The sequence below is a fragment of the Castor canadensis genome, chromosome 6, assembly GCF_047511655.1.
Source record: "Castor canadensis chromosome 6, mCasCan1.hap1v2, whole genome shotgun sequence".
Lineage (NCBI taxonomy): Eukaryota > Metazoa > Chordata > Mammalia > Rodentia > Castoridae > Castor > Castor canadensis.
In genome coordinates, this window is record NC_133391.1 from 28,499,195 (window position 1) to 28,525,523 (window position 26,329).

The 26,329-nt window shown below is 39.9% G+C and overlaps 1 protein-coding gene across 4 annotated transcripts in view; it reads left to right on the plus strand.

Annotated features, from left to right (window-relative positions):
* Grin2b (glutamate ionotropic receptor NMDA type subunit 2B) overlaps nt 1-26,329 on the plus strand; it is a 409,553-nt gene that overhangs the window by 92,869 nt on the left and 290,355 nt on the right. For all 4 annotated transcript variants that reach the window (XM_074076018.1, XM_074076020.1, XM_074076019.1 and 1 more), the window contains one exon: nt 25,651-26,079. In XM_074076018.1, coding sequence (XP_073932119.1) covers nt 25,669-26,079 — 411 coding nt within the window. In that variant the 5' untranslated portion in view covers nt 25,651-25,668. The remainder of the gene's footprint in view (nt 1-25,650; nt 26,080-26,329) is intronic.

Below are 26,329 nucleotides of genomic sequence, written 5' to 3' on the forward strand. Positions count from 1 at the left end.
CACTGTTACAAATGATGCTACAGTGAACATTTTGGTGTATAAAGCTTTCTGTCTGCATTTTACATTATTTCCTTAGGACGCATTTCCAGAAATTGAATGACAGGGCCAAAGTTATAACTGTTGTCAAGAATCTTGATCCGTAATACCAAATGGCTTTTCCAAAATGCTTTGTATCCATTTGCATTCCCCACAGGAATATGGGAATGCCCTGTGTTTCACTATGTCTTTGTCTACTCCCCTTTAAAAACTAAAAATTACTTATTAGTTGGTGGATAAAAATCATATTCCACTGCTGCGTTAATTTTTATTTGTGTAATTGCAGTTGATATTGAACAATTTTTCATGTTTGTTAATTGTTGGTAGTTTCTTATATATTTTCTGCTCACATCTACATTACATTTTTAATTCTTTGCTACATTTATAGACATAGTTCTGTGCCATCAGTTTATAAAGTACACACATTTAAGCCTTTTTCTTTTAAAAACGTCATACTAAGTCATGTTTTTTGTTGACTTTCTGACTTTTCTATAGGTCATTATTTCCTCAAAATCAAAATTTTAAATAGTAAGGTGTCATAATGTGCTTCTGAGTTGATGACTTTTAAATTGTAGGACAAATGTACAGAAATGACTTTCCAGCTGTATCTCTATTAAATAAAGTGAAATATGCTCATGCATTTTTCCCCACAGATTTCTAGGTGGCTGGTGGAGGATTCTGCAGCTCTCTTAAATGTTTGCAGTTTGGCGTTGGTTAATAATGATTTATTAAGCAAATAATTTAGTGAATAATTAGTATCCAATATTTTGATACATTTTTCCACATATTTCTATGGATTATTTGATTTGGAATCACAATATTTCACATTGCTCTTTTCATTTGGCATCACAATTTAAGGATTTTTCTGTTACTAAAATCTTTTTTTGGAGACCTTATTTTTAATGGTTCCTGCTACCCTCTCCCCTCCACGCTTGGTCATCTGTATCATTCTCTACCACCACAGGGAGGGAATGAGCACATCTGCGGCAATAGTTGGACAGATGATTTAGAGATCAATGTGTGTACAGGCCCCATGAATATTTTATTGATACTAGTGGTGAAAAAGTATACTTGCTATTTTAAAATATGACTGTTTAGATGTAATTCAAAAGCTGTTTGAAACAATTTAATCAAATTTATTTGTCCAAAAGCATTTAGGTAGGGATCAAGTGCTAGTCATTGATCAATGTTGACCAAGTCAATTTCAGTATTGAACAAAGCCCAGAGCCAACTGAATGATTCTCAAGGGAAAGAGAGATGTCCGCCTGCCAAGGTCACAGTTCAACTTTGATTCCTGGTTTTCCTCCCTACTACAATCTTTGTATTTACCAATTCCAGGAAAGAGAATGTATTTAAAAGGGGTCAAAGTGAATTTGAGTTCAGAACTATCTTTAGGATCCATTCTCTAAAATTTCTGCCATGTTGTATCTTCCTGGGAGCCTACAGTAGATACCTCTGCTCCCCTAGCCAGTCATCAAGAGAGTATTACTTATGTGGGCCATCGATGGCCCGTGGGCCTCTGTTAGGAGTGTGGGCTCCATCTATCACAGGCTTTTCTTTTGAGAATGCTTGGTATTTATGGGGAGAAGTGTCTTTGTCCAAGGTGACACTCTCTGCCTTGGCTCCACTGCATCTGCAGGACCAAAAGGAGTTAAGTAAGTTGTTGGAAATAAGAGAGAAGTGAGAGTTGGCTTTATTCTTTACACTTTTCAGCTCACAGTGCTGGGAATCTTGTGCCCTCACTGATATCTTAGACCACTTAGGGAATCTCATTTATTCCACTTCCAACCTAGGGAACATAAATCTATCCTGTGTGATATTTCATTATGAGAATTTGAAATAGTCTTAAAAATAATATTTTTTAGAAGGGAAGTAGGGCTAGAGGACCATGAGAACATTATATTTGATTTGACATATAAGTATAAAATACAAATTAGAACTGGGCCACTGGGAGATGGAACTTACAATTTCTTCTTCCCCTCTGTCATTATAACCCTGAATGAAACCTTCTCTGAGAATTAGTTTAAGGGTCTCACCTTGGTTCTTTCGGACAGTTGTGTTTAACCTATGATATTTCAATTCAACTCTTATTTATGCATGAGTCATAGGATGGTTTCTTTGGGCTTGAATCTAACCTCTGTCATTTATGAACTAAATGTGAGTTCATGTGCAAGTGTGGTTGTCACAAGGATCAAATGACATACTAAACAAGGTGTCAGGTGTAAAATAGTTGCTAAGTGACTATTAGTTAGTGTCATTATTTTTATTAGACCGTATGCTGTAAAGCGTAAGCCTTGTCTTACATTTATATACATATATACACATACATACATAATATATATAATACATATATGGGGTTTGAACTCAGGGCCTCAAGCTTACTAGGTAGGTCCTCTACCACTTGAGTCATGCATCCAACCCTTTTTGTTTTAGTTATTCTTCAGCTAGGATCTCAGGCTTTTTGCCCAGACTGGTCTGAACTTCAGTACTGCTACTTATGCCTCTGCATAGCTTAGATGATAGGCTATGTCTTGTTTGTTGCCTGGCTTGTTTGTTGAGATGGGGTCTTGCTAACTTTTCCCTTGGGCTAACTTCAAGCCACAATTCACCTGATCTTTACTTCTTGATTAGCTGGGATCACAGGCATGACCCACTGCATCCCGCCTTGCATTTATATTTTCTACCATTTAGAAGAATGCCTTGCACCTAGAGGATACATAATTGTTGAACTTGGTTAGTTTTTTTGGTGGCTTCTTCTAGGTTTGAGACATTTTTGGCTCCTTGTGCACTGGTGGTGGTGATGGAGATGCTGGGGATGGGAAAGATGCTGGCTGCATGTGTAAGATATGTGTAATTCACTATTCCGAGGCTAAATAGAGAATTCAATTTTGCAGTTGCCAGTCTGACACCTTTTTACCAGCTCCATTGTAAGTTTCACTTTAAAAAGCTTTGTAAACTGCAATTTTTTTTTCCTGTAGAAAGGTTGTGTGGCTGCATCTGTGCAGTAGGTGAGAACATTTAAATTTAGAATTACTAAGGAGACTGTCAGATTCCATGAGGTTACGAATAAAATTCCAAATTGGCAGTGAAGTAGCGTGAACCTCATTGCATTTGTAGCATACCCATGGAAGGGTGCTAAGTAATGTCTTAGAATGACCATTAGAGGTTTAAATGTAAGTCAACGGAGCCCATAATTTTCTCAGGGCTCTGAAGCTTAGTGAAGTTACAAGCTGGTCAGGACCTCGACAGAAGGAGGGGGAGAGCACTGATGCAGGGGGATGCAGGGAAGATGCTCTTCCTTCTTGAATAGGAATCACAGTCCCATCAGAAGAAAAATGCCAGACTGTTGGCAGGAAGCACAGATTTGCATTTTATTCACATACATTTGCATATTGAGTTCAAGAGGCTCTATCTTCAAGTATGTAAAATAAATAGTGTAATCTGTTGCAATTGTGTTCCAATCCAGTATCTGGGGCATTGCACAAATGAAATACTTAACACATTTAGAAATCACATTTCAGAAGACCAAAGATGGCAATCAGCTGAAGGTGGCTCTGTGTCAGTGATACTGACAGGGAGCAGAGATTGTTGGGTATGGCCAGGGGATAAGATTGGAAAAGTCACCAGCAACTGTCCTTATCCACAGAGGAAGCATGGTTGGTGGGTCCTGGACCCTTGGAGGTTTGCAGTCTCATTGTTCATGGTGCCAGGGCACCAACTCTGCCAAAATGAACAGTCTGTCCAAATGACACTGTCTTCTCTTAAATCCTAACTGGACTGGACAGGAGTCCCACTGGTTACAGGTTACAGAGCAAACACCCACCATCCATTCCATCTTGTGGACTTTGACCATGTTTGAGCCTAGAGACTAAAATACGTAAGCTGGTTCAATGATGACCGACATAAGGGGTATGGAGGGAAACATATGATCCTATAATGTCTGTAAGCATCCCTTGTCCTCTGTAAACTTATACACTAAGTAAGTATTTGAGCTGCAAATATTACTTTAGCACAAGTCCTTCTCTTACCAGATTGCTGCTGCTGGGCACACTGGTGGACACGGCAGGGGAGGGGGAGACATTCCTCCAGTCAGCTGCAGAGTCAGATTTTGAGAGCAAGTTTAGGCTCCGCAGTTTACAAAATCCCCAATGTGGTTTTCAGAAGCCATAGAGTGACCATTACATGATTCAGAGTACAGGAGTCCCTAATGTAAACGGCTCCGTGGAAGTGGTAGTTAGGTGGACCCACTTCACAGGATGTAAAAACTAGAAGAGTCCGAGAGAACAGACAGATGGGACGAGAGTGAATTACTGGAGCGGGCAGTGATGCACTGGACAGGAAAGAGGGACACCCACTCTTCATCAGTGTTGAAACAGTGTCCTTAGTGTTTAGAGTCCATAGTTCACAAAGATTGACTTTAAGGTGCTGTGGAGTCTGAGCAGTAGGCACTGGGGAAAATAGGAGGTAAGGTGCTGAATACAATCCGGGGAAAGTAGGAAAAGCTTCAAAAGGAGATGGGATGGAGGATGCACAAAATCACAGGGTCCAAATGGGCACAAGAAACTCAGATCTGGACCTGCCCTTGACTGAGAATTTGGAGAGTCCTGTGGGAAAAGCCAAGAAGATTGTCAAGGTCAAGGATCTAGTGGGCGGACTGCAGTAGGGATTGCAGAGCAAGCATGCAAACAAGGTGACAAGTGCTGGTGGCCAGTAGGGTGTCAGCTCCCCCCACATAGAGAGGACAAGAACTAGAGCAGAAAGACCATTCCAGTCCCCACTAACCAGAGGATCCCTGATCCAGGCTTTCTGTGATCAAACTTTGCTTGAAGGCTGAGAAAAGACCAAGACTTCAGATGAGCAAGGCTGGTTAGCGACAGTCACTGTGGTGAGCTTCCTGTTCTGGTTGTACATCTCTGTACCTGTTCCTGCAGGGTATTTTACCTTCTTGGGCTCAGATATACTTGTTGGAAAAGCACTTCTTTTTGTTGTTTGAATGAAAGCCAGGTGTACTGCCAATTTTACTAGTGCAAAAATCCATCTTTGATGCTATTCCATAAGAGCTAGGTGGTTGAGAAAACAACAGTTTAAGGGGGAAATGGGTCTGGCATGGTCTTGGGGAACGGAAATGCTTTACTGATGTTCACATCATGATCTCACATACCAGCTTCTCTCTTCATTTCTAGGTAAGTCATTTAACCTCTTGCTCTTGGTTTTTCCATTTACAAAATGAGTGTTTAATACATACATGCCTTGAGGAGGTTTTGTGAAAATTAATTAGGCAGAGGTTATGAAGTGGTGGGAAAACGTAGCACTAAATGTTATTAAGTTGGGTAATTATACTGTTCTTACCTAACATTCCCTCAGCAGACTTGGGTATAAAAACATTTTTTAATGCCCCATCCCAAGCTTAATAGGTAGATGGCGACATTTTTCCTGTGTCTAGAAATGTTATGTACATTAGTGTCGGGGTTAAACACAACTGAGTCTTGGTCTCTTTTTTTATATCCTAGTCCATATTTATTTTACTCTTTCCTTCTTCCTCTCTTATTTTTTTTATTTCTCTTTCTAATACCAATACCAATTCAGCTGTTTCATTGTTTGCTCAACTGACTTGGAATTTTTTTTTGGTTCTGGGATAGAACCCAGGGCCCTGTTCCTGCTTGGCAAGTGTTTTACCACTAAGTTTCCTTTTCCCTATCCATCCTACAATTGGGACAAAGGAGCCATAGGCTGGTAGAATGGATGAACATGGACTGTGCCCTGCATCAGGCCTGAGGCTAAGTTCCTGTTACTAAGACAAAGTCATTCTCACCATACAATCCTAGGATAAGTTCATGCCCATTAAAACAGAGCCATTGTGCTGGCAGAGTGGCTTAAATGGTAGAGCATCTGCCTAGCAAGGGTAAGGTCCTAGGTTCAAACCCCATTGCCTCAGGAAAAAAAAAGTTAAAAAAAAAAAAAAAACAAGCAACCATTGCCACCACATATTTGGGGACATGACACAATTTCTTCATATTTCAGAGGATGGTACCATATAAATGTAATATGTGGGCACAAAGCAATCTCCAGAAGTAAATGCCTAAGAGACAGTGGTTCATAGACACATTTATTAGCCCTCTTTTCTGTTCAAGATTGCACCAAAAAATAAAACACAACTCCCCAGCCTTCATTACTCATTTTCCATAATTACTACTTGTCCTAGGCGAGTGAATAAGTATAAGTAACATTGAAACAAATCCCCAAAGTGTTCTGAAAGCAGGTCACTTTAACTAAAAATTGATTCATTCTTTTAGGAGTTTGGATTTTTTTAAATTTGTTTATTTTTGTGATTCCATTCATGATATCTTTTGATAATTTCTTTGTAAGCATTCTATTGAATTCAGTGCCTTTCCCTTTGTCTCTTACATATTACTTTTCATTTTTAGCTGTGACAATAGAGAGTAACATTTTTTTTCTATGAAGATTTTTTGATACTTAATTATAAAGGTATTTAAAAATATCACTCTCGGTTTGCTTTATAAAAATTCAATGAGCTGTATGTACACTTACAAGGTATATACTTATTTGTGCAAATATTACCAATCGAAAAAATTTAAAATCACTTGTGCTATTCAAATGCTTATGATGTTTTCGTTCTCATAGTTTTTGTTTCTTTTCTGTATCCTTAAAAGCTTTGAAGCATTCTGCTTATTTTTATGATTATTTTCTAGTTCAACACTTAGATGTCTTCCTGTGTTGGCATTGAAGAGGGTGTACAGGTTGATGGTTAAGAGCACAATTGGTAGAGTTTGTATCCCCACTTCTCTATGCAGTAGGCCTTTAATAAAGGGCTAGTTACTTCAACTTTGAACCTCAGTTTATTCATATGTTAAACAGGCTAAAGATAGCCCATGGTTGTGTGAAGTTGAGTAAATTACTGTATAGAGTATTTTGGAGCATGCATATCGCATAGCGAGCACTGCATGTGTGTTTATGAGTGAGGACTCATTCTGTGGACCTCTACTGTGGTATTGCCACTCTCAAGTTTTTGCTTAAGAGACACTGAAGCCCGTGGAGCTGGCTTGGGGCAGAGGGTCTGTTGTAGGGTACAGATTGTGGACCTCCAGAGGGAGCAGCAGATGGAGGGTGAGCATTGGATACAACTGAGATAACCAAGCAGCTACTCTACTTGTGTTCCCCCCCTTGACTGTAGAACTGCTGCCTTGTCACTGTTTCTCCTTGCCACCTGGCCTTCCCTGCTTTTTGTTTTACTTTCGGTGGTGCTGGCTTGATCTTAGAGCCTTGCTCTTGCTTTGCTACTTAAGCCACACCTACAGCCAACTCCCACTCTCCCTTTTTTCCTTTGATTTAGTTATTTTTTTTTTTTTGCACTTTTTGCCTGGCCAGCCTCAGAACACAATCCTCCTACCAACATCTCCTGCATAGCTGGTGTTATAGGCACATCCCATCATGCCTGGCTTGTTCTCTGAGATGGGACCTTGCTACCTTTTTTGCTCAGTCTGACCTCAAACCGTGATCATCCTATCTCTTCCTGCCAAGTAGCTGGAATTACATGTATGAGTCATTGCCCTCCACCCCTCTCTGCTTATTTAAGCTACTCCTTTGCTCCAAATCAGTCACCCCAAATGATTGCCTCAGCCTGCCAGTGTGTTCAGCCTTGTAAATCCATTGCCCACAGTTAACTTATTTATTGCTTCTCTGTATTCATATTTCAGTTTTCCTAATTGATCTGGTGTGGTCCAGGACCCAGCCCTAGTCTAAAACCAGAGCAAGTGGGATGAGTGGAGATGTAAGAACAAAGGACCAGGAATGTACTTCTTCAGAGGCAGCTTCTGTATGAACTGTGTGAACTTTTCAATTTTTTAATGAAGATATATCCAGAAATGCATTTAACATCAAACCAGCACATTGGTCAATAAATAAAGAAAACTAAAACAACCTTTACCCCTATAGCATGACATAAACCCATCTATTCTGTTCCATTTAAAAAATTGGCTCTTTGGCACTCTTTTAGTGGGAGCCTTTCCATCTTCAGTGCACAACAGCATTGCCTGCGGCTCTTGTGAAAGGCAGAGTTTCTGTGTCACTTGGTCTGGGGTCAGGTCTGGGTATTGGCCTATTTTTCAGAGCGCCCAGCTGTGTCTGTTGCAGGTTGCTAGTAGTCTGAGAAATACCTCCTTTGCTTCCCCTGAGCATGAATATTTTGTCTTAGGAACAAGTCTCAGTGTCTGAGGCCATGGTTTGAAACTGAAGAACATCACTTCTTTTAGGAAGGTTGGTAGATTCCTAAACCAACACATAAAAGCTTCTTTTAGATCTTGTCCTCAGCACATCACAAATCCTCTTGCTGGCAGAGCTGGGATGAGAGAGGTGGGGATTAGAATGTGAGTTACAGGTAAAGGGTGAGCCTCCTCCCCACCAGGGAACAGCATTTGTATTGAGGGCAGAGAAGACCAAAAGGAAGAAAAAGTGACAGCACTCACATTAATGGGGGGAGAAGGTTAGTTTTGAGGAGTTTCTAACCACACCCAGCTGGCAGGATGTTCTTCTCTTAGGCATGTATATTTGTGATCTCAATTTAGAGATAAATGTCATTTCATGCACCATCTTTGGTTGACACTTAAGTCATATTTTTGGCCGTGACTGCCCTTATTTTGTGATTTAGTATTCGACTTTTATTGTATACAGTATTTTCTACAATTTTATGTACTGCTGACACCTGGAAACTGGTATCAGATGCACAGAATTTATTCTGTACACTGTCTCCCATCACAGACTTCTCTCTTCCCAACATTTTGGTGTCAGGGACAATTTTAATTTAATTTTAGTCTCCCATGCTCTCCACATCATCCTGTGTTTTACTCCTCACCACTTTCAGAACTATTATCTCCTCCACTTCAGCTCTTTTATGGCCTGATTACCCTCTACATGAATAGCTATGACCTCCTTGGGGGGCTTCTTACTTTACCTTTCCGTCAATCCCACAAACTCCAACCAAATAATCTACTATGTGGGTTCATTAAACTCACTACTCCCTTCTTCTCAAGAATCTATTCTATGAGCAACCAAGCTTATAGAAGGAGTCTTTATGCAAGAATGGAATAAGTATTTTCAGTAAAAGAAAGAAACAAGTAAGCAAAACACAGCTCAATATGTACATGTTTGTAATTTAATAAGTTTTATCAAACTAGAAATAGAAAGAAACTATCCTAACTGACAAAAAGGCATCTTTCACCTCCCTAATGATGAAAGACTGAATGCTCTTCCCTTAAGATTGGGAAGAGGACAAGAATGCTCCCTGTCTTTACTTTATGAAAAATTATATTGCAGGTCATTGCCAGTGTTATAAGACTACAAAAAGAAGTGGAAGGAAGCAATAAAATTACCTTTATTCACAGGCAATACAATCGTCTGTGAAGAAAGTAGCAAATAATATGTTTAAAAAAGCTACTAAAATGAGTAAGTTAGTTTAATAAAGTTAGAGGACATAAGGTCAATATACAAAATATAATTATTTATAAATTACTTATCAATAACAACTAGAAATTAAAAAAATAACATTAAAACATGGTATTTTAGGGATAAGTTTTATACAATCTGACTCAATATTAAGAATATTTATTTTTCACTGTGGACATGGCTCAGGTAGTAGAGAACCCAGTGGCAAGTGTGACACCTTGAGTTCAAACCCCAGTATACACACACCCCTGAAAAGTTTTATTTTTCTCAAATGTTTCTGTAGACTTGAAACAAGCAATCAGAATCCTGGTGGGTTGGGGTAGAAATTGACAGCTAATAATAAAATTTATGTGGAAAAGCATAAAAGCCAAAACAATTTCAGAATAAAAGGATAAAGCTGCAGGACATACACTATCTTATTATGAGATTTGTTATATAGCAACAGTAATTAAAATAGTGTGGTAATAGCATAGGGAGAGGCTTAATCAGGCTGAAGTGAAAATCCCCAAGTAGATCCATACACAGATGATGTTCTGATTTTCGATAAAGATGACAGAGTAGTGGAGAAAGGATAATCTTTTCAACAAACAGTGCTGGTACAAATGTACATCCATGTGTAAAACACACACAGACACACAAATTAACCTTGAGTCACACTTTGTACCATGTAAAAACAGTTAACTTGTTGACGTAAAATGAATTATAAACCTGAAGCAATAGAATTCTGAAACTAAAAGTATTTTAGGAGAAAATCTTTATGCCCTTGGTTTAGGTAAAGATCACCTAGATACACAAAGAATGTGAGCTATAAAAATAAGTTATAAATTTATAATGTATTGATAAATTAGATTCATAAAAATAAATCTATTCTTGGAAAGGCATTGCTGAGAAAATAATAACATAAGCCACAGAGTGGGAGAGAAATTTGCAAAATACCATATAAAGGACTGATGTTTAGAATATGTAAAGAACCCTCACAATTCAATAAGTAAAACAAAAACCCACCTAATAATGGACAGAAGATATGAACAAACACTTTACCAAAGCAAAGATAAGTGTTTGAAAAGAACCTCAACATCATTAGAGATGCCACTAAATACCCAGTAGAACAGTAAAATTTTAAAAAAGACAGGAAACCTGGAAGGAAGGAAGGAAGGAAGGAAGAAGGAAGGAAGAAGGAAGGAAGGAAAGAAGGAAATAACTCACAAGACCTTGGTAAGAATTGGGTGGTATGAATATGGAGGAACTGTTGGTGGGAATTCAAAATAGTATAGCCATTTGGAAAAGTTTGGCAAATTCTTATAAAGATTCCTAACCAAATGACCAATACTTTAACTGATAAGACAACAGTCCCTCTCCCAGGTACCTACCTAAGAGAAATGCAGCATACATTAGTGTGGACTAAGAACTGTATAAGAATGTTATGGCATTTTTATTCATAATCACTGAAAGTGGAAAACACATCAAATGCCCAGCAATAGTGAACATTGTGTTAAGTTTAGACAAGGAAATATTACTTGGCAATAAAAAGGATAAAGTTCTAATATATACAACAATATTGAGAAACATCAGGTCATTATATCAGGTGATGGATTCCATGTATAGAACATTCTGGAACCAGCAAAATATTAGAGACAAAAATCAGATCAGTGGTTCTACCCACTAAGGGGAGCAGAGGGGTAAGGGATTGACTATAAGGAGCACAGGGAACTTTGGGGGATGGAAACAGTCTAATCTTAATTATGATGGTGGTTACATACTGTCTATATTTTTAAAAATGTATAGAACTAAAAGGGTGAATTTTAATATATGCAAATTATACCTTAGCAAACTGGACCTAACCTAAAAAAAAGAATTTTTGTTATTAGTTAAATTTGCATACTGATGTATGCATGAATGAATAATTTATTTGTCAGTTCCATTTAGTAATAACAGACCTTCACATTTACATAGTACCTTTCAATTTACAACCACTTTACTACTTAAGTACGTCTCACAAACCCTGTGAAATAGGAATTGTGCTCATGTTTTAGGAATGAGCTCCTTCTCTGCAGTTCCCAGAAGGCCAAGTGAAGTGCTTGAGGTCACAGAGCCAATCCTTTTCAAATCCAGAGTTTTCCCACTATTTCTCAATGTCTCTTAAAAAAAAAAAAAAAGATGTGGGTTGGGAGTATGGCTCAGTGGTAGAGTGCTTGCCTAGTAAATGTAAGGTGCTGTGTTCAATCCCCAGCACTGGAGTGAAAAAATATAAATATATACCCATACATACACACATGTATTTGCTAGTTTTGAAAAAAACTTGTTACGGTGTATTGATTCTCTTTCATCCCCCCTGATTAGCTGGGATTCCTGCTTTGATTCCTTTTACCTATCTTCTGGTCCAAACCAATTCCAGAGAGTTTCCTGATCCTCTACTGTGTCTTCTGCTGAGGTCTCTCCCTTTTCTCAAAAGCAGAGCTCTCCTGGGAAAATCCAGATTCACCTACCCCTTGAGAGGATGCTGGGGCATGCATTGTAGTTTGGTCATATGTACCTACTTACGGTTTGTGTAAGAGTCACATTGACTGTGGGGTGAGAAGACAGATGGCAATGTGGACTTTTAGTGGGGGAATGTACAAGTGTAGGGCATGGTAGAAGAATGAGTGAATTTTGAAGCATGCGTGATTGATTAGATGCAAGGGGGAAGACTTAGCGGCTCCTTCATGAAACTCTGCAGAGCGGAGACTGAGTCTGAGTTTGCTTCTGCCAAGTATGTCACTACATTTCTGTCTAGATTTATAATGGAAGAGAAGAACAAGGGAGAAGATGTCAGCTTTCCTTTTTTTTGGTCTGGTTATCAAACCCAGGGACCTGCTAGGCAAGTGCTCTACCACTGAGCTACACCCTCAGGTCTAATGTCAGGTCATAAAAGCAGAAAAATGTAATGTGCTAAGCAGGAGGAGAAAATGGTTTTGATTGGGATGTTTTGATGTGGAAGGAGAGAAGAAGTGAGAGAAAAGATGGTTGTAGGAAAATAAGCCATTGCAGCAGGTAATGAAGAAAGAATTTGGTGCTAAAGTAGGAAAAGTGGCAGGGTTTGACTTAGATATGAATATAAACTAGACAAAGAAAACAGACCAGTGTACATGAAGATCTTGTGAAAACATTTCAGACATGTTAGCCTTTAAAAGGGCAGGTACCAAGACAGATAGATAGAGGTATAAAAGTAGACCTTTCTTTATGAGTTAAGGATGAGTAAGATTTCAGTCACTAGCACAGGTAGGGAAGAAGAAGGGGTAGGGCCCTGGTTAAATCCTGGGTAGAACTGAAGCCCCTCAATAGACAGAAAGAAGGACAAGAGTGGCTAAGAGAGGGTAAGTGAGTAGTGGGCAAAGTTCCCAGGATCTTCAGGTACAAGAGACCAGGAAATGCAGAGAGGAAAAGTATTCAGAGAGATGGTAAAACAGGGAAAGAAATGGATGCTATGTCTTGTCATGCACAGCCAGGCAAAATTAGAACGGGATTAAAAAAAGAAGCAACTGAAGTTGTTCGTGAACATATTGTTAGTAACTTGTGTCAGGGTGGTTTTGGTAAAATGGAATGGATGAAAGTGTGTAAGGACTCACAAGAACTTTAGAAGAAGAAAGTTGAAGAAATAAAGACAGATGTCACATGAGGAATTTAGCAGAAAGGATGGAGTAGGAGAGGTAAGATGAAAAGGAGGTTCTCTCTTTACACACACACACACACACACACACACACACACACACGCACACACACACACACGATCTTATACTCCTTCACCAGCCAAAGTAAGCCAAGAAAACTTAACAAAGGCCATCTAAGAAAGAAGAGTTTCATTGGGGACGTCAGGTGACCCAACCTGTCCTGTATACAATGAATGCCTCTTCTCCTCCATCTCCTCCCTATGTCTCTGCCTTCCACTCGCTCATGCAAGGGTCACCCGATGTCCCCAATGGCGTCTCTCTGCTAAATTCCTCATGTCATTGCATTTAGCTTCCTGTCACCACAGAGAGATGTTTGTGGGAAGAAGAAAATGATTTCCATGTCTATAATTTCAATAAAAAAACCACTTCAGTGAGTGATCTTTCATAAGCAGTTAGGTTTCTTAATCATAAAACTGGGGTCTGAACTTCTCAACAGTGGAGACTCATTTGCTATTTCTGGGAGGCAGGATGGAGGTTTGACAACAGAGCCATCCTGTTGACTTATTAAACCACTCTCAAGAGCAGCTGTAGTTTCACTGGCCTTGGATTTAGTAGTGAGAGGTCAGTTCCTTCCCTTCCTGTCCTTCCACTGGCTCTTGTGGGTCCCTTGAGTTAACTTAGCTGAGTCCCCAACTCCTCAGTACACTGTGCAACTCTGTCACTACTCTTCCCACAAGCTTGCTTCTGACTAGGCCATTCTTTCTGCCTCCTCTGACCACCTCTGAGCCTACCCAGGACAGCCTAACTCAAGCAGGTGGGTACCCCAGTGTCCTCAGCCCAGCTCAAAAGCTGCTTCTTCATACTTGTCCTCAGGACCTAAGCCCAGAGCACTCTGTCTGTCTGTCTGTCTGTCTGGTTACATGCTCTGTTAGCATCTCTCTAGCATTCTTCCAGTCCTTGGTGACCTGTGTCAGAGTGGCAGATCCTGTGGCAGAGGCTGAGTCTTGACTTTAACACACTTTGACAAGAGTCCCACAATGGGCACACCTTTACGATTTATTGATTTATTGAGTCATTGGATTTTTGATGGGAGAAGTTGTAAGTCAAGTTTTCTGCTTTCAAAGCAGAAAATTGCAGACACCCTGATGTCTGGTTGTAGCAATTTTTCCACCCTCAGTCCAAGTGTGGAGATTTCTTCCCATAAGTGCTGGCACGGCCTGCAGCTGAGTCTGGGGAGTCAGAGACTAGCTTTGTTGGCCTCAGAGGGCATGGCATCTGCCACCCTGTCCCCCTCATTTCTATAGCATAGATGGACATGGGAATTCAGGCTTGATGCACATGTTGTTCTAACAGTGTCAAAATGCTGCATTCAGAGAAAAGTCACTTACTTAAAACAATAAAATAAAATATGAAGGGTGACAAAATTGTGCTATATTATAGTTACAGGAAGAGATTGACTGTCTTAATTTTAATTTCATTTCCACATATTAAGAAAAATCTGATTCCTTGCTATATGACCTTCATGTTTTCTTGTGCTGCTTTTATATTTTGGCTTATAATTTGTATACTCAGTGAACATTGATCTTGGAGTTCAATTTTTCATGAAGCAGGGTCTATCTAAATTAAAGAGAATTAAAGGAAGTTAGGGCCCTAGTAACCAGTTTATTTCTTCAGCAATGTAAAGCTTTATTCACTGATCACATTTTCCACAGTGGAAGTAACTATTCTTTCCTCTGAGTTTTGTTCATAGTCATTCTGATAATTGCTTGGTATATTTTTCTGACTCCTAGTGTTTTTACATTTCTTATTCTCACAATGCTGGCTTCTAAAGACTGTTCTCTGGGAATGTTCTGCAGATGTTTATCCATTCTTTGCACAGGGCCAGGTTCTTGGAGAGCATTGGTGCTTGTTATCGGGAGTGGCATACCTTCTTCAGTGGTGGGAGTGGCTATGGAATTCAGGTCTCGCTTTGGCCACTGTGAACCAGCGAGGTTTATAGGCAAGACTGTGGAGCTCAGGAGTAATCTGTTCCATTTATAGTTAGAGCAGGAAACAGATGCCACCCTCAAGTGGTTTAATTGCAAGAGAATTTAATGAAAGAACTGTATACCAAGGTGTAGATGGTGCACAGAGACCATAACAAGTATTACAGTGTCCTGAAGGGAGTAGAAGCTTGGTGTAGTCTTGGTGTAGCACCCTCTGTAGTCTTGGAGGAGAAGTGTGAAAGTAATTCCTGGAATCTGAAGAGGGCTGTGTTGAGAAAGCCATGTGGAGAGGGTGCCTAAGACAAGCTGTGACCTTCAGCCAAGTGATAAAACTAGCTTGCAGTGAAGCTCCAGATAGGAGAGCCCATAGCCCAATCTTGGTCTCCTTGTTCCTCTCATTTCCTCTCTGTTGGCCAAGTCCAGGAGGAAGCCAGAGGGCTTGGAAGCTCATTGAAACAGACCAAGCAGGTCTGCCTCTCAGGGCCCAGGACAGAGTAGAGTGGTAGAAGATCTTGAGTGGTAGACAGGAATTCACAGACTCTTAACGCTGGAAAAGGCTTTGACAACCAGTCTCTTTATTCCCTTCACAGAATAGGAAGTAGAGCCACAGGCTTGTGAGTGGCAGATGTATAACAGGGCCTAAAATTTTCCTGTTCCTCAGTTCTGTGAGCCTTCTGTTACACCATTCTGTTCATGTAGTAATTTGGGAGGAAGGTGAAAGAAGTGGAAGAGCAAGTAAAATTAGAGCGTTAAGTATCAACTTATGATGAATGCTCTGAGAAGGTGCCAAGTTCCATATGTGATATTAAAGGGATTTAAGCGAGTTCAGAATTTAATTATGATTGGTTATGTGGTTAACAAATACGTGCATTGATTGGAATAATAAAGACAGTATTTTACACTAGAGAATGTTTGACTGCACCTAGAGTTGACCTGATAACCAGTCAGCTCAAATAGTGCAACTTCTGTTCCATATCATTGCTTACCTGGCTATGTGCTCTCTTTGAGGTATGGTTTCAGAGGTTTGCTTTAAACTCAAGCTCTTCAGGGAAGGCTAAGACATGGTGAGGCACCATATTTCACCAGCAGAACCATCTAGAACTCAAAGGCCAATAGAAAGAGGACTAATTTGTCACATGTACATCACTCATATAGACACTGATTTATAAAACTTGCACATGTGCAAATAAACACCCAGGCATATATGCAGTCACTAAGAATATTGACCTCACAGTAATCCAGATGGTATTGGTATTTATGGTATCTCTCTTTATGTTAAAGCCCTTGGGAAATGAAGGACTTAGAACAGTACCTTTATTTGCATAGCTTTCTATGTTAGTTACTTTTATCATTGCTATGACACATACTTGAAACAAACAACTTAAGGAAGAAAAGATTTATTCTGGCACATGGTTTCAAAGGGTTAAGTCCATGGTTGGCTCACCCCATGTGTTTGGGCAGAACATCATGGCAGCTGAAGGATTTGGAAAAGGCCAGTCACCTCATGACAGACAGGAATCAGAGAAAGAGAAAGCAAGAGAGAGAGATAGAATGAGAGAAGAGAGAGAGAGAGAGAGAGAGAGAGAGAGAGAGAGAGAGAGAGAGAGAGAGAGAGAGAAAGAGAGACAGGAAGGAGCCAGGGGCAAGATATTCTCAAGGACCTTTGACTTCCTTTTTCCAACTATGACCCACCTCCTAAAGTTTCTAGAGCCTCCTAGAGTAGCACCATTAGTGGGAGACCAAGTTCCCAACACATGAGCCTTTTGGGAGGATACTTCATATCCAAACCATCAGAGTACAAGTGGAGTTGGAGAGTGGTAACTCATTATTGGTGCCATTCATTTGTTAATGCCATGAAGGATGTTTATTGGGTACCCACCATATGCTAGACATTTTGCTAAGCACTGAAGACAGCTAAGGAAGACAGACATGGTCCTTGCCTCACTTCATTACAGTTTGCAAAAAAAAAGCCATTTTATTGGTGAGTGTAGTAAGAATTAGGTCCTGACTTTCCTGTATCTCTTCCTCCTTTTTCAGACTATAGATGAGTGAAGATATATATATCCTAAATATAATTACTTTTTTTGATATGGTTGAAGTTGTCACATTACTTTGTGTAAAATTTGGTGGCTTTTTAGTTGTTGATGGGAGGAAGTAGGGAATAGATGATGCCTGGCCCTGGGTTTAAACTCTGTTTTAAGTGAGAAACATCAGATTACTTAGAGACCTTTTTTTGATGATACAGAGATTTGAACTTGGGGCTTTCTGCTTCCTAGGCAGGCACTCTACCACTTGAGCCATATCTCTAGCCCTTCGTGCTCTGATTATTTTAGAGATAGGATCTTGCTTTTTTGCCCAGGTTGGCATGAACCACAATCTTCTGTTTTTAGGTTCCTAAGCACCCCCCAATACACACACACATACATGCACACACCCCTGGGATGACATGTACAACCATGCTCAGCTTTTTTCCATTGAGATGGACTCTGGCAAACTTTTTTGTCTAGGCTAGCCTAGAAATGTGATCCTCCTGATCTCAGCCTCCCACATGGCTTGGGATAACAGGTCCATACCACCACGCCCAGCCGTTGGTTGAGATGGGGTCTCATGAACTTCTTCCCTGGGGCCACAAACTGCGATTCTCCCAATCTCAACCTTCCTTGTAACTAGGATTACAGGTGCGAGCCACCAGCTCCTGGCACTTAGAGGCTTTTTAAAGTAAGCTATTTCTAAGGTCAGTAGAAATTACACTCAAGCTAGGGAAGGAAAAGAGTGGCAAGAAGCTCTTTGACTCCTTTGTAAGTAATTTGAATCAAAAGAAGCTCCTTATCAGCCTCTGAACAGAGTATATTCACATTCAATGAATAAATATCAGTTCCCTGCTATTTGCTAGATACTTTCAAGTAAATTGTTTAATATTTACAACAACTCTGTGAGGGGTAGATAATAATTCCCATTTTATAAGCAGGAAAATAAGGTCTAGGTGATTTTAGTGACTCGCTTCCTCCCTCCCAAGATAAATGAGTGTCAAAGTCAAGTTTCAATAGAAAATCTTTTGATTTAAAGTCTTTCTTTTTTCATTGTGTCATAAGGCCTACTAAGTAGTATTTTATTGTTTTGCTAATTTCAGTCAATTGTTTTCACGTCTTGCTCTTTCCTACTCATCTGTTAGTATACAGTTCCCTACCCTTCTGATCTCCCAGGTAGGGTTAGGTGATTCCTGTGCACACTGAGCATGCTCTATTAGAACTCATATCATATGAAACTGTGTTTTCCTTTTTGTCTATCATGGTTACTAGATTAAACAGTCCTGGTAGATTTTATCCCATTCAGTGCTGGGCTCTCCCTCCTGGCACATGGAAAATGATCAATGAACATTTGTCCCAAGAGTCAGTCTTCACAGTAATTTGGAGAAGATGGTTGTGTACATTTTACAGATAAAGAAATTGAGGATCAGAGAGGTAATGAAACTGATCCAAGATCACAAAGCAAGTTAAGAATAAATGTTAAAAATGTGTTCATGACCCCTAAAGCCTCACTCTTTCCTCTGCAACACAACATAGTGATTATTGCTTTTGCAATAGCATTTTGCAGAGGGGCTTTTTGATGGTGGTAGTGCCTTGGAATGTGCTTAGGCTGGAGAACAGATCATTTGGGACAGACTGGAAATATCCTTTCCAACATTCACATTTTCAATCTACTTTAGCACAGGCTGTTTATCTGCAGCTCAGAACACCATTTTCTGGGATGATGCCTGTAGGTTTGGTGGCCCACCCCCACACCTCTGCTATTTATTGTTCTTCCAGTATCTTCCTTTGAATTCCTTCTCAGTTGAGGTTTTCCTGCTGCCCTGCTTCTGGGTTTCTCCTTTTATTATCACACCTATTTGTCCTGCTCATCCCCCTCCTGATAGTCAGCGACAAGCCAATAACTTTTATTAACACTTGAAAATGCTATTTTGCTCTTAAACCAATACACACAATTGCTCTAACTAACCTGCTACCACACGTTAATCATAAGAATCAGGTTTTGAAAGGTTTGGATTTCAGCAGGGCTGCCCACGCTGTCCTTGGAGGCATATAAATTAATTATAATTACCAACCATGTGCAGATGTTGGAAGAGAAACTTTGAATAATTCTGGTATCTGCTCTTGCAGAATATGAAAGAAAGAGTCACCATGAATGGTTGCTGCTGGTAAGAGTATAGATAGTCATCTCTACTTGTATCGCAAATTTGTATTAAAATGCACACATGTAAAGTGATTTATAATCCTTTATTAGTTATCTGTATGAGCCTCTGTCAAGAACTCGGGTGACAGTAGAAGGGATACTCCAAAGTGCATGAAACAGGAAAGAGAAGCTCAATCAGAAAACATAGATTTGGTCACTGGAGGTGTTGTAGAACAGGAAAGGAGCTCAGGTGGCCAGGCTGGTTGGACCAGTGAGAACAGGAAGGCCCTTATTCCATGGAAGTCCATGGAATTTGGAACCACTTTTGCCCTTGGCAGGGAAGAAAGCATGTTTTCTCCTGGGGTTCTAAGGGAGCTGGTGGTCTTAGGAAGGGTATCCTTACCTGCATTGTGGAGGAGTTTATAGTTCATTTGCTGGTCAAAAGTCTGGATAATTCTTCCCCATATCTTTCCTCTCTTTCCCATCTCTCTGCTTTTCTCTGATCAAACACTTTCCCAGAAGCAACTTGACTTAAGCTCTGCTTTCTTTGACTTTCTATTTCCATTATTTGTTGTGTCTGTGATACATTGAAGGGTATTTGAGGTTCCTCCTACAGGAGTCTGCTTAGCTAACAGAAACAAGGAACCCTGTTTATTGCCAGGTAGGTTACACAATTAAAAAATAGATCTGGTATGTTCAATACATGTTCCTGTAGACATTTCCTTCTTTGCTGGCTTCATAGGGATAAAGTCTCAGAAGCTGCCCACACTCCCAAGACTATCAGAATTTCTCACTTTGTTCCTCTCTGAAGAGAGAGCAAGGACAAGAAAGCTCAAAAGCTCTAAAACAGGCATGGAGGGTAGTGATAGTGTGAGAAGGATGAGAAGAACAGAGACAGAAATGCTAGGTTCAGCATCAACAAAGATCAAAGGTTGTTCCCTTTTATGATGGTTTATACATACTCAGATGTATTTAGTAGCTTATCAGAATCTAAGTACATTTAGAGGATTGATATTGGGTTTCCCAAAACCCATTTATTTCCGTTGATGAAATAAATACTGATTTTGTACTTCATAATGGCTAGCTGCGGTACCCACATTGCCTGCTTCAGGTGATGGGTGAACGCATTCACTCACCTAACCCAAGCTTTTGACTCCAGAAAAGTCTCTTTGGTTTAACCTTTGTCCTGGTCCTACATATTTGAATTTGGAAAAGTATAACTTAAAACCCCATATTGACTTGGAACTTAAGCATTTTGAAATATGTCAATGAACAAAAAATTTCGGATTTGTTTTACAGAGTTGAGTTCATGATACTTCTTAGTTCATGATATACTTTTACTACGGGGTCAGATAAGGACAGCTTTTCATCTCCTGTAATAGACTTTGCACATTTTCTCTGTAGAAGTCTTGTTAAGACCTTTCTTTATTAATTCCTAAATAGTTCGTAGTTGTCTCTGCTATTGTGAATATTTTTGCTAGCTTGTCAGAAGAAATGTATTGGCCTTTTCTAAGAAGATCATTTGTCTACAACCTTGTTGAACTCATATTAATTTAAATAGTTTTAAAGTTCTGTTGGATTTTTCCATGTAACTTCATATGATGCTATTTTCCTTCCTTCATTCCTATACTTCAAATTTTGTTTATTTATCAGAATTTCTTATAGCATGCATAAAATTAGCCTTGCATTTTCTTATTGTTAAGGGGAACGAGATCAAAAGGTGTTGGTATGTACTCTTACCAGGTTAAGTCTGTTTTCTACCATCAAAATGAGTCTTCTTATTTCATCATTTGTATTATGAATAGGTAGTCCCATTAACTGCATGTGGTTTTCTTCGTTTTTGAGATTATTCATGTAAACATCTTTATTTCTTTAATGTGGTGAATTTGATATAAATATTTCAAAGTTAATCCATCCTTGTACTCTTGGTATAAACCACATTTGATCAACATCATCAGCATTATTATTTTTTAAATATACTCTGTGTTTTGGTTAGTTAATATTTTGTTTTTGCATTTATGAAATCGTGTTTCACTCTTCTGTTGAAGCTGTCCCAGGACTCAGTTTTCTCTGAGGAAAGCATTGACACATCTCCTCACCTAGATGGGGAGCCCACAAAGTCAGTTGTGAGCAAGTGCAGACTGGTTCTTATTGTCCCTACCTGCACCAGTTAAAGGCCTGTGTCCTTCTGCCTGCTGGAGATTGGGGTCACTCAGCCCAAGCTTCAGGGAAGTAGAGGGCCTAAAAGGTGAACAGTCAGTCCAGTCTGTGCCCTGTCACTGCTTTTGCTTGTGTGCCTGAATTCATAGCATGATTTGGGGATGCTGAATTCCCTGGCCTCAACAACTCCTGAACTCTACTCCGTGACTGGTAAGCTGTCAGTAGAGTCTGCTATTACCCTAAGGCCATTCTGTGACATCTTTTTTAGGAAGTTATGTCACTGAGGGAACTAATATCTCTTGCCCCCTGCTAGGTTCCTCTTAACATTCCTCTCAGCCTTTGTCTGACATTCTCTCACCCCCACCTCCCACATGCTCACTTTGTGCTTTCATAAATAGCTAGACTCCTTGAACAGCTACTGAAAGCTTAAAGGTAATATCCTTTGCATCTGTGGAGTATTTTATATTCTTCAAAGCACTTCCATATACATATTATCATTTGATCTTCACAAAATTCTTTCAGGTATGTAGGTTAGCTATGTTATCCTGATTTCACCAATGACAAATAGAAACAGTAATTGGGTGACTTGCCCATCCTAAGTGACCTCATTAATGTGAGACTGGTTTAAAGTCCAAGTTGCTAATTTCATTCATTCATTCACTCACTCATTGAGTCATTCACTCACTTATCCACCTGTCCTGGGAGGCAGCTCCAGAATAGAAAAAGAAAGGGTTTTGAAGTCAGATAAACTTATATTTGAAGCTTGATACTATCCTTTATTTGCTCTGTCATCTTGGTCACATACCTTAACTTCTTGGAAGATCAGTTTTCTTATTTGTAATAGAGAGAAGTTTGTTACCTGTAATGTTTTTATGAGTATCTAATAGTGGATGAAAACCACTTGGTAATAATAGTGTCTGACACACAGCAATTGAACCAATATAGATCAAAATGGTCGTATATCTGGAATTTATATGTGATCCAACCTAATGGTAGAAACTCAATATTGGCCACCATTTATCAAGTCCTTCCCTATTTATTGTATATGAGACAGTGCTAGACACCAAAAATATAAACAAATGAGACACTATATTCCTTATGTGCCTTTTCTGCTAGACAGTAGTCCTGAAGTGTTGAGCCTGTATCTGTTGTATACCCAACACCCAAAACAATGTTTGAAGCTGAGAATGTAGCTCAGCTGTAGAACTCTTGGTGAGCATGTACAAGGCCCTGGGTTCACCCCCAGCACTGAAAAATGAAAAAGAAAAAAGAGAGGAAAAACAATGTCTACAAGATTAAACTTACTGAATACATGATTACAAACTGTCAAGATCTTTACTTACAAGGAAGTTATCAACTGGTTAAAGTAGACAGACATGCAACATTGTAATTATAATAAACTGTTACAAGGATTTAGATAGACATGCATAAGCTCTGGTGGGAGCCCAAAGGAAGCAATTCTCAATTCTCCCAGGGAAGATGGAAGGGCAGTGGTGAGGATGGGACAGAACGTCATAAAACAGGTGCAGCAACACTAGCCCTGGTCTGTCTGAGGAAGGGAGCAACACCACATTGTTTATCTTGGACTACATGCTTTCTCTCAACCAGCCTCCTCTGATGTCTGAAATTGGGTTCATATTCAGAGCAGTCTCTTTATCTTGAAGTCCCTCTATTACTGGTATCTACCAGAATGTATTGCTTTGCAAAGTATTTTGTGCTATCCTAAATTTAAAAGAGATGCTAGGTAAAAACCAGATCCTGTTCTTTGAGTGTCATCACTAGCCATTGTATAACAAACTATAATATATTGTGTGAGAAGAAATAGAGGAACACAAGAAATATTTTAAGGAGAGCAAATAAAACCTCAAAGTAGGAGAGCATAGAGTGCATTAAAGTTAATAAACTGTCATGGCAGAGAGGACCACTTTTAAAAGTGAAGAAATCTAATTTAGGGACTTGTATCTGCAGGATTAGAATCCCAGGGGAATGAAGTTAGTGGCTAGTTTTGCCAAGTTCTAAGTCTTTTGGATCTTCCTGAGAAACAGTCTTTGGAATTGAACAAATATTACATACATTTTTGTCCCCAGCTCTTTGAGGTGCTAACTCCAACTGTCTTCCTCTGAATAATCAGTGCTGTTTGACTCTATGTGGCATTGTTTTTTTTTTTTTCAAACTTTGGAAGGAAGAATCAGGTGCTGCTTTCCTACTAAAGTGGGTGCAGCCCATCAGCATGGGTTTTAGGGCTCCTAGAGCCATTCCTTATTTCCACAGAGACTCAGAGACCAGAATACTGTCAGAAGTAAACTTTGCCCAGATAAAACCACTGAGCTACTTTTCTTACTTGGACACAAAGACAAGGCAATCGATACAGGTCTCCTCCTCGGCAGTGTTAAAGGATGACTCCAACAACAAGAGTTCCAAAATATTTTTTGCCAAGAACTGGATTGGATTTTGTGCTTCCTCAGCCACAAAATGTCCCAAGCATCTCACTCTCAAATCATTAATACCCTTTATGGTCAGTCTGCAGAACCCGAAGTCTTTCTGATCTTTCTTTATTCAACACCTTCATTATCATTTATTTCTTTTTACTAGCCAAACTCTTAAATTTTTAGGTCCCTGATAGCTCACTTTTTTCAAACAAGCAGGAGATATGAAGCAGCATTTTCATCCTTAATTGCATGCCTTCTCATGTAGAACAATGAGAATCACTGGTTCTGGGTGCAACTGTAGAATATTTCGTTGAAGTATAAACAAGGCTGTGCTTATCTATTGGCATTTTGGAGTTATAACGCCATTGATCTTGGTCAATTACATAACTGTTTTGAGCTTCAGTTTCTCCATTTGAGAATTGGGAATAAAATGCCTAATTGGTAGAGTTCCTGTGATGACCAAAGACATTGTACAAGAGGAAATGCCTAACACAGGGCACAGCATATAATGGATGTACGAGAAATGACTATTTGAAACAAAATGATATATGTAAGGCCTGTGCTAATATAGTAAGAGGAGCTTTTGGGAAATGATGAGAAACATAAAGAGAAATGACCAATGCTTATATTCTACAGAGCTCTGTGGCTTTAGCCTATAGTGTAGTGTCAGATTTAGGGGCATTTAGGAGCCTATGGAAGTAAAAAGGCCAGAATGCTTTGTTGGAAAAGGTGGTAAACTGTATGCAAACATGTAGTAATTCATTTTGGGCAAGTAACCGCTACAGGATTTCATTAGAAATAAGAGGGAAATGTTGGGTGCTCTGGGGTGCAATTAGTAAGCCCATCGCAATTACAAAAAAGGGAAATATCTTCAAGTTGGTAGCATTTGCCTACCATATTTTGGTGCATAAAGAGGTCAGAATAATACTGTTCCTTGTAATGCAGAAATTAATGCTGTGAAGGGCAGGGCGGTGGAATGCAAACTTGAATACACACATCACAGTATATGGATTCAAGTTCATTTCGCTCATTGTCTCATGGTCTTAGACAGGTCAGCTACCTTCTTTGAGCCTTGGTGTCAACCTCTGTAAAAGGGGGTGTAATAGTATTCCTCTTATTTTTCTCCCATTGAGTTATTAAGGATCAATTAAAATTACTGCCCCTGTATTGGTTATTCTTGTGACTTACCATTAAGAGCCAGATACTAAAACAGCCACCTTAGCATTTTCTGGCTGTTGTACTCTGAGGGGCAAAGACGAGGCAGAGGCAGCAAGAAACTGGGGCCTCCTTGTTTGTAGCTCACTTTTTCCAGCTTATCCAGGCCATGTTTTGTTGCCAGCCTCTGCTGGACCCATTTTGCTGCTCACTTGTCTTGGCCTCTGCAGCTCCAGGATGGCTTATTACCAGAGTGCCAGGGGTCATCAGCAACCAAAAGCCCCTTCCTGCAGACTCCTGTGTGTGCATGTTTGGTGTGACCACCTGCTCTACTTGCTTCCTTTTCCCCTTGTGTGTCTCTGTCTGTTTGTTGGTCATGGGTGTTGCAATAGCATCTTTTATTGTCTTGCTCAAAGATTTCTGAGGCTTTTGAAAGTTTCTTTTTATTTTATTCTACTGAGCAAACACCAGAAATAAGAAATGGTGCTCGTTGATAGAAGTTGGGTTTGATGATGACTAGAAGGACTTGACTTATGGTACTCAGCCTCTTCCAAAGCGGTTATTTAGTGTGGGCCATGGTTTAACCATTCTCTCCCTTTGTGTTTTCAGGGAGTCGACAAGTTGAAGATGAAGCCCAGAGCCAAATGCTGTTCTCCCAAGTTCTGGTTGGTGTTGGCCGTCTTGGCTGTGTCAGGCAGCAGGGCTCGTTCTCAGAAGAGTCCCCCCAGCATTGGCATTGCTGTCATCCTCGTGGGTACTTCAGACGAGGTGGCCATCAAAGATGCCCACGAGAAAGATGATTTCCACCATCTCTCCGTGGTGCCCCGGGTGGAGCTGGTAGCCATGAACGAGACTGACCCAAAGAGCATCATCACTCGCATCTGTGATCTCATGTCTGACCGGAAGATCCAGGGGGTGGTGTTTGCTGACGACACAGACCAGGAAGCCATCGCCCAGATCCTTGATTTCATTTCTGCTCAGACTCTCACCCCCATCCTGGGCATCCACGGGGGCTCCTCTATGATAATGGCAGACAAGGTAAAGGGTGGCTACAGAAAGAAGAGCCTGGGGTGGGAGGTTGCACTGAAGATCAGATGATGCATTTGTTTTAAGGCAAAACTGGGTTAACAAAGATGGAAATTAACCAGGATGCATTGAGTATGTGGATAGACCAGGTACTAGTCAGATTGTTTGGAGATGAAAGGTAGAACAAGGCACTGGTATATAGAAAGTTCTGTAGCTTAGGAAAGGTTTCTATGTCCATTTGTTTGTAAATTGACCCAGTGAA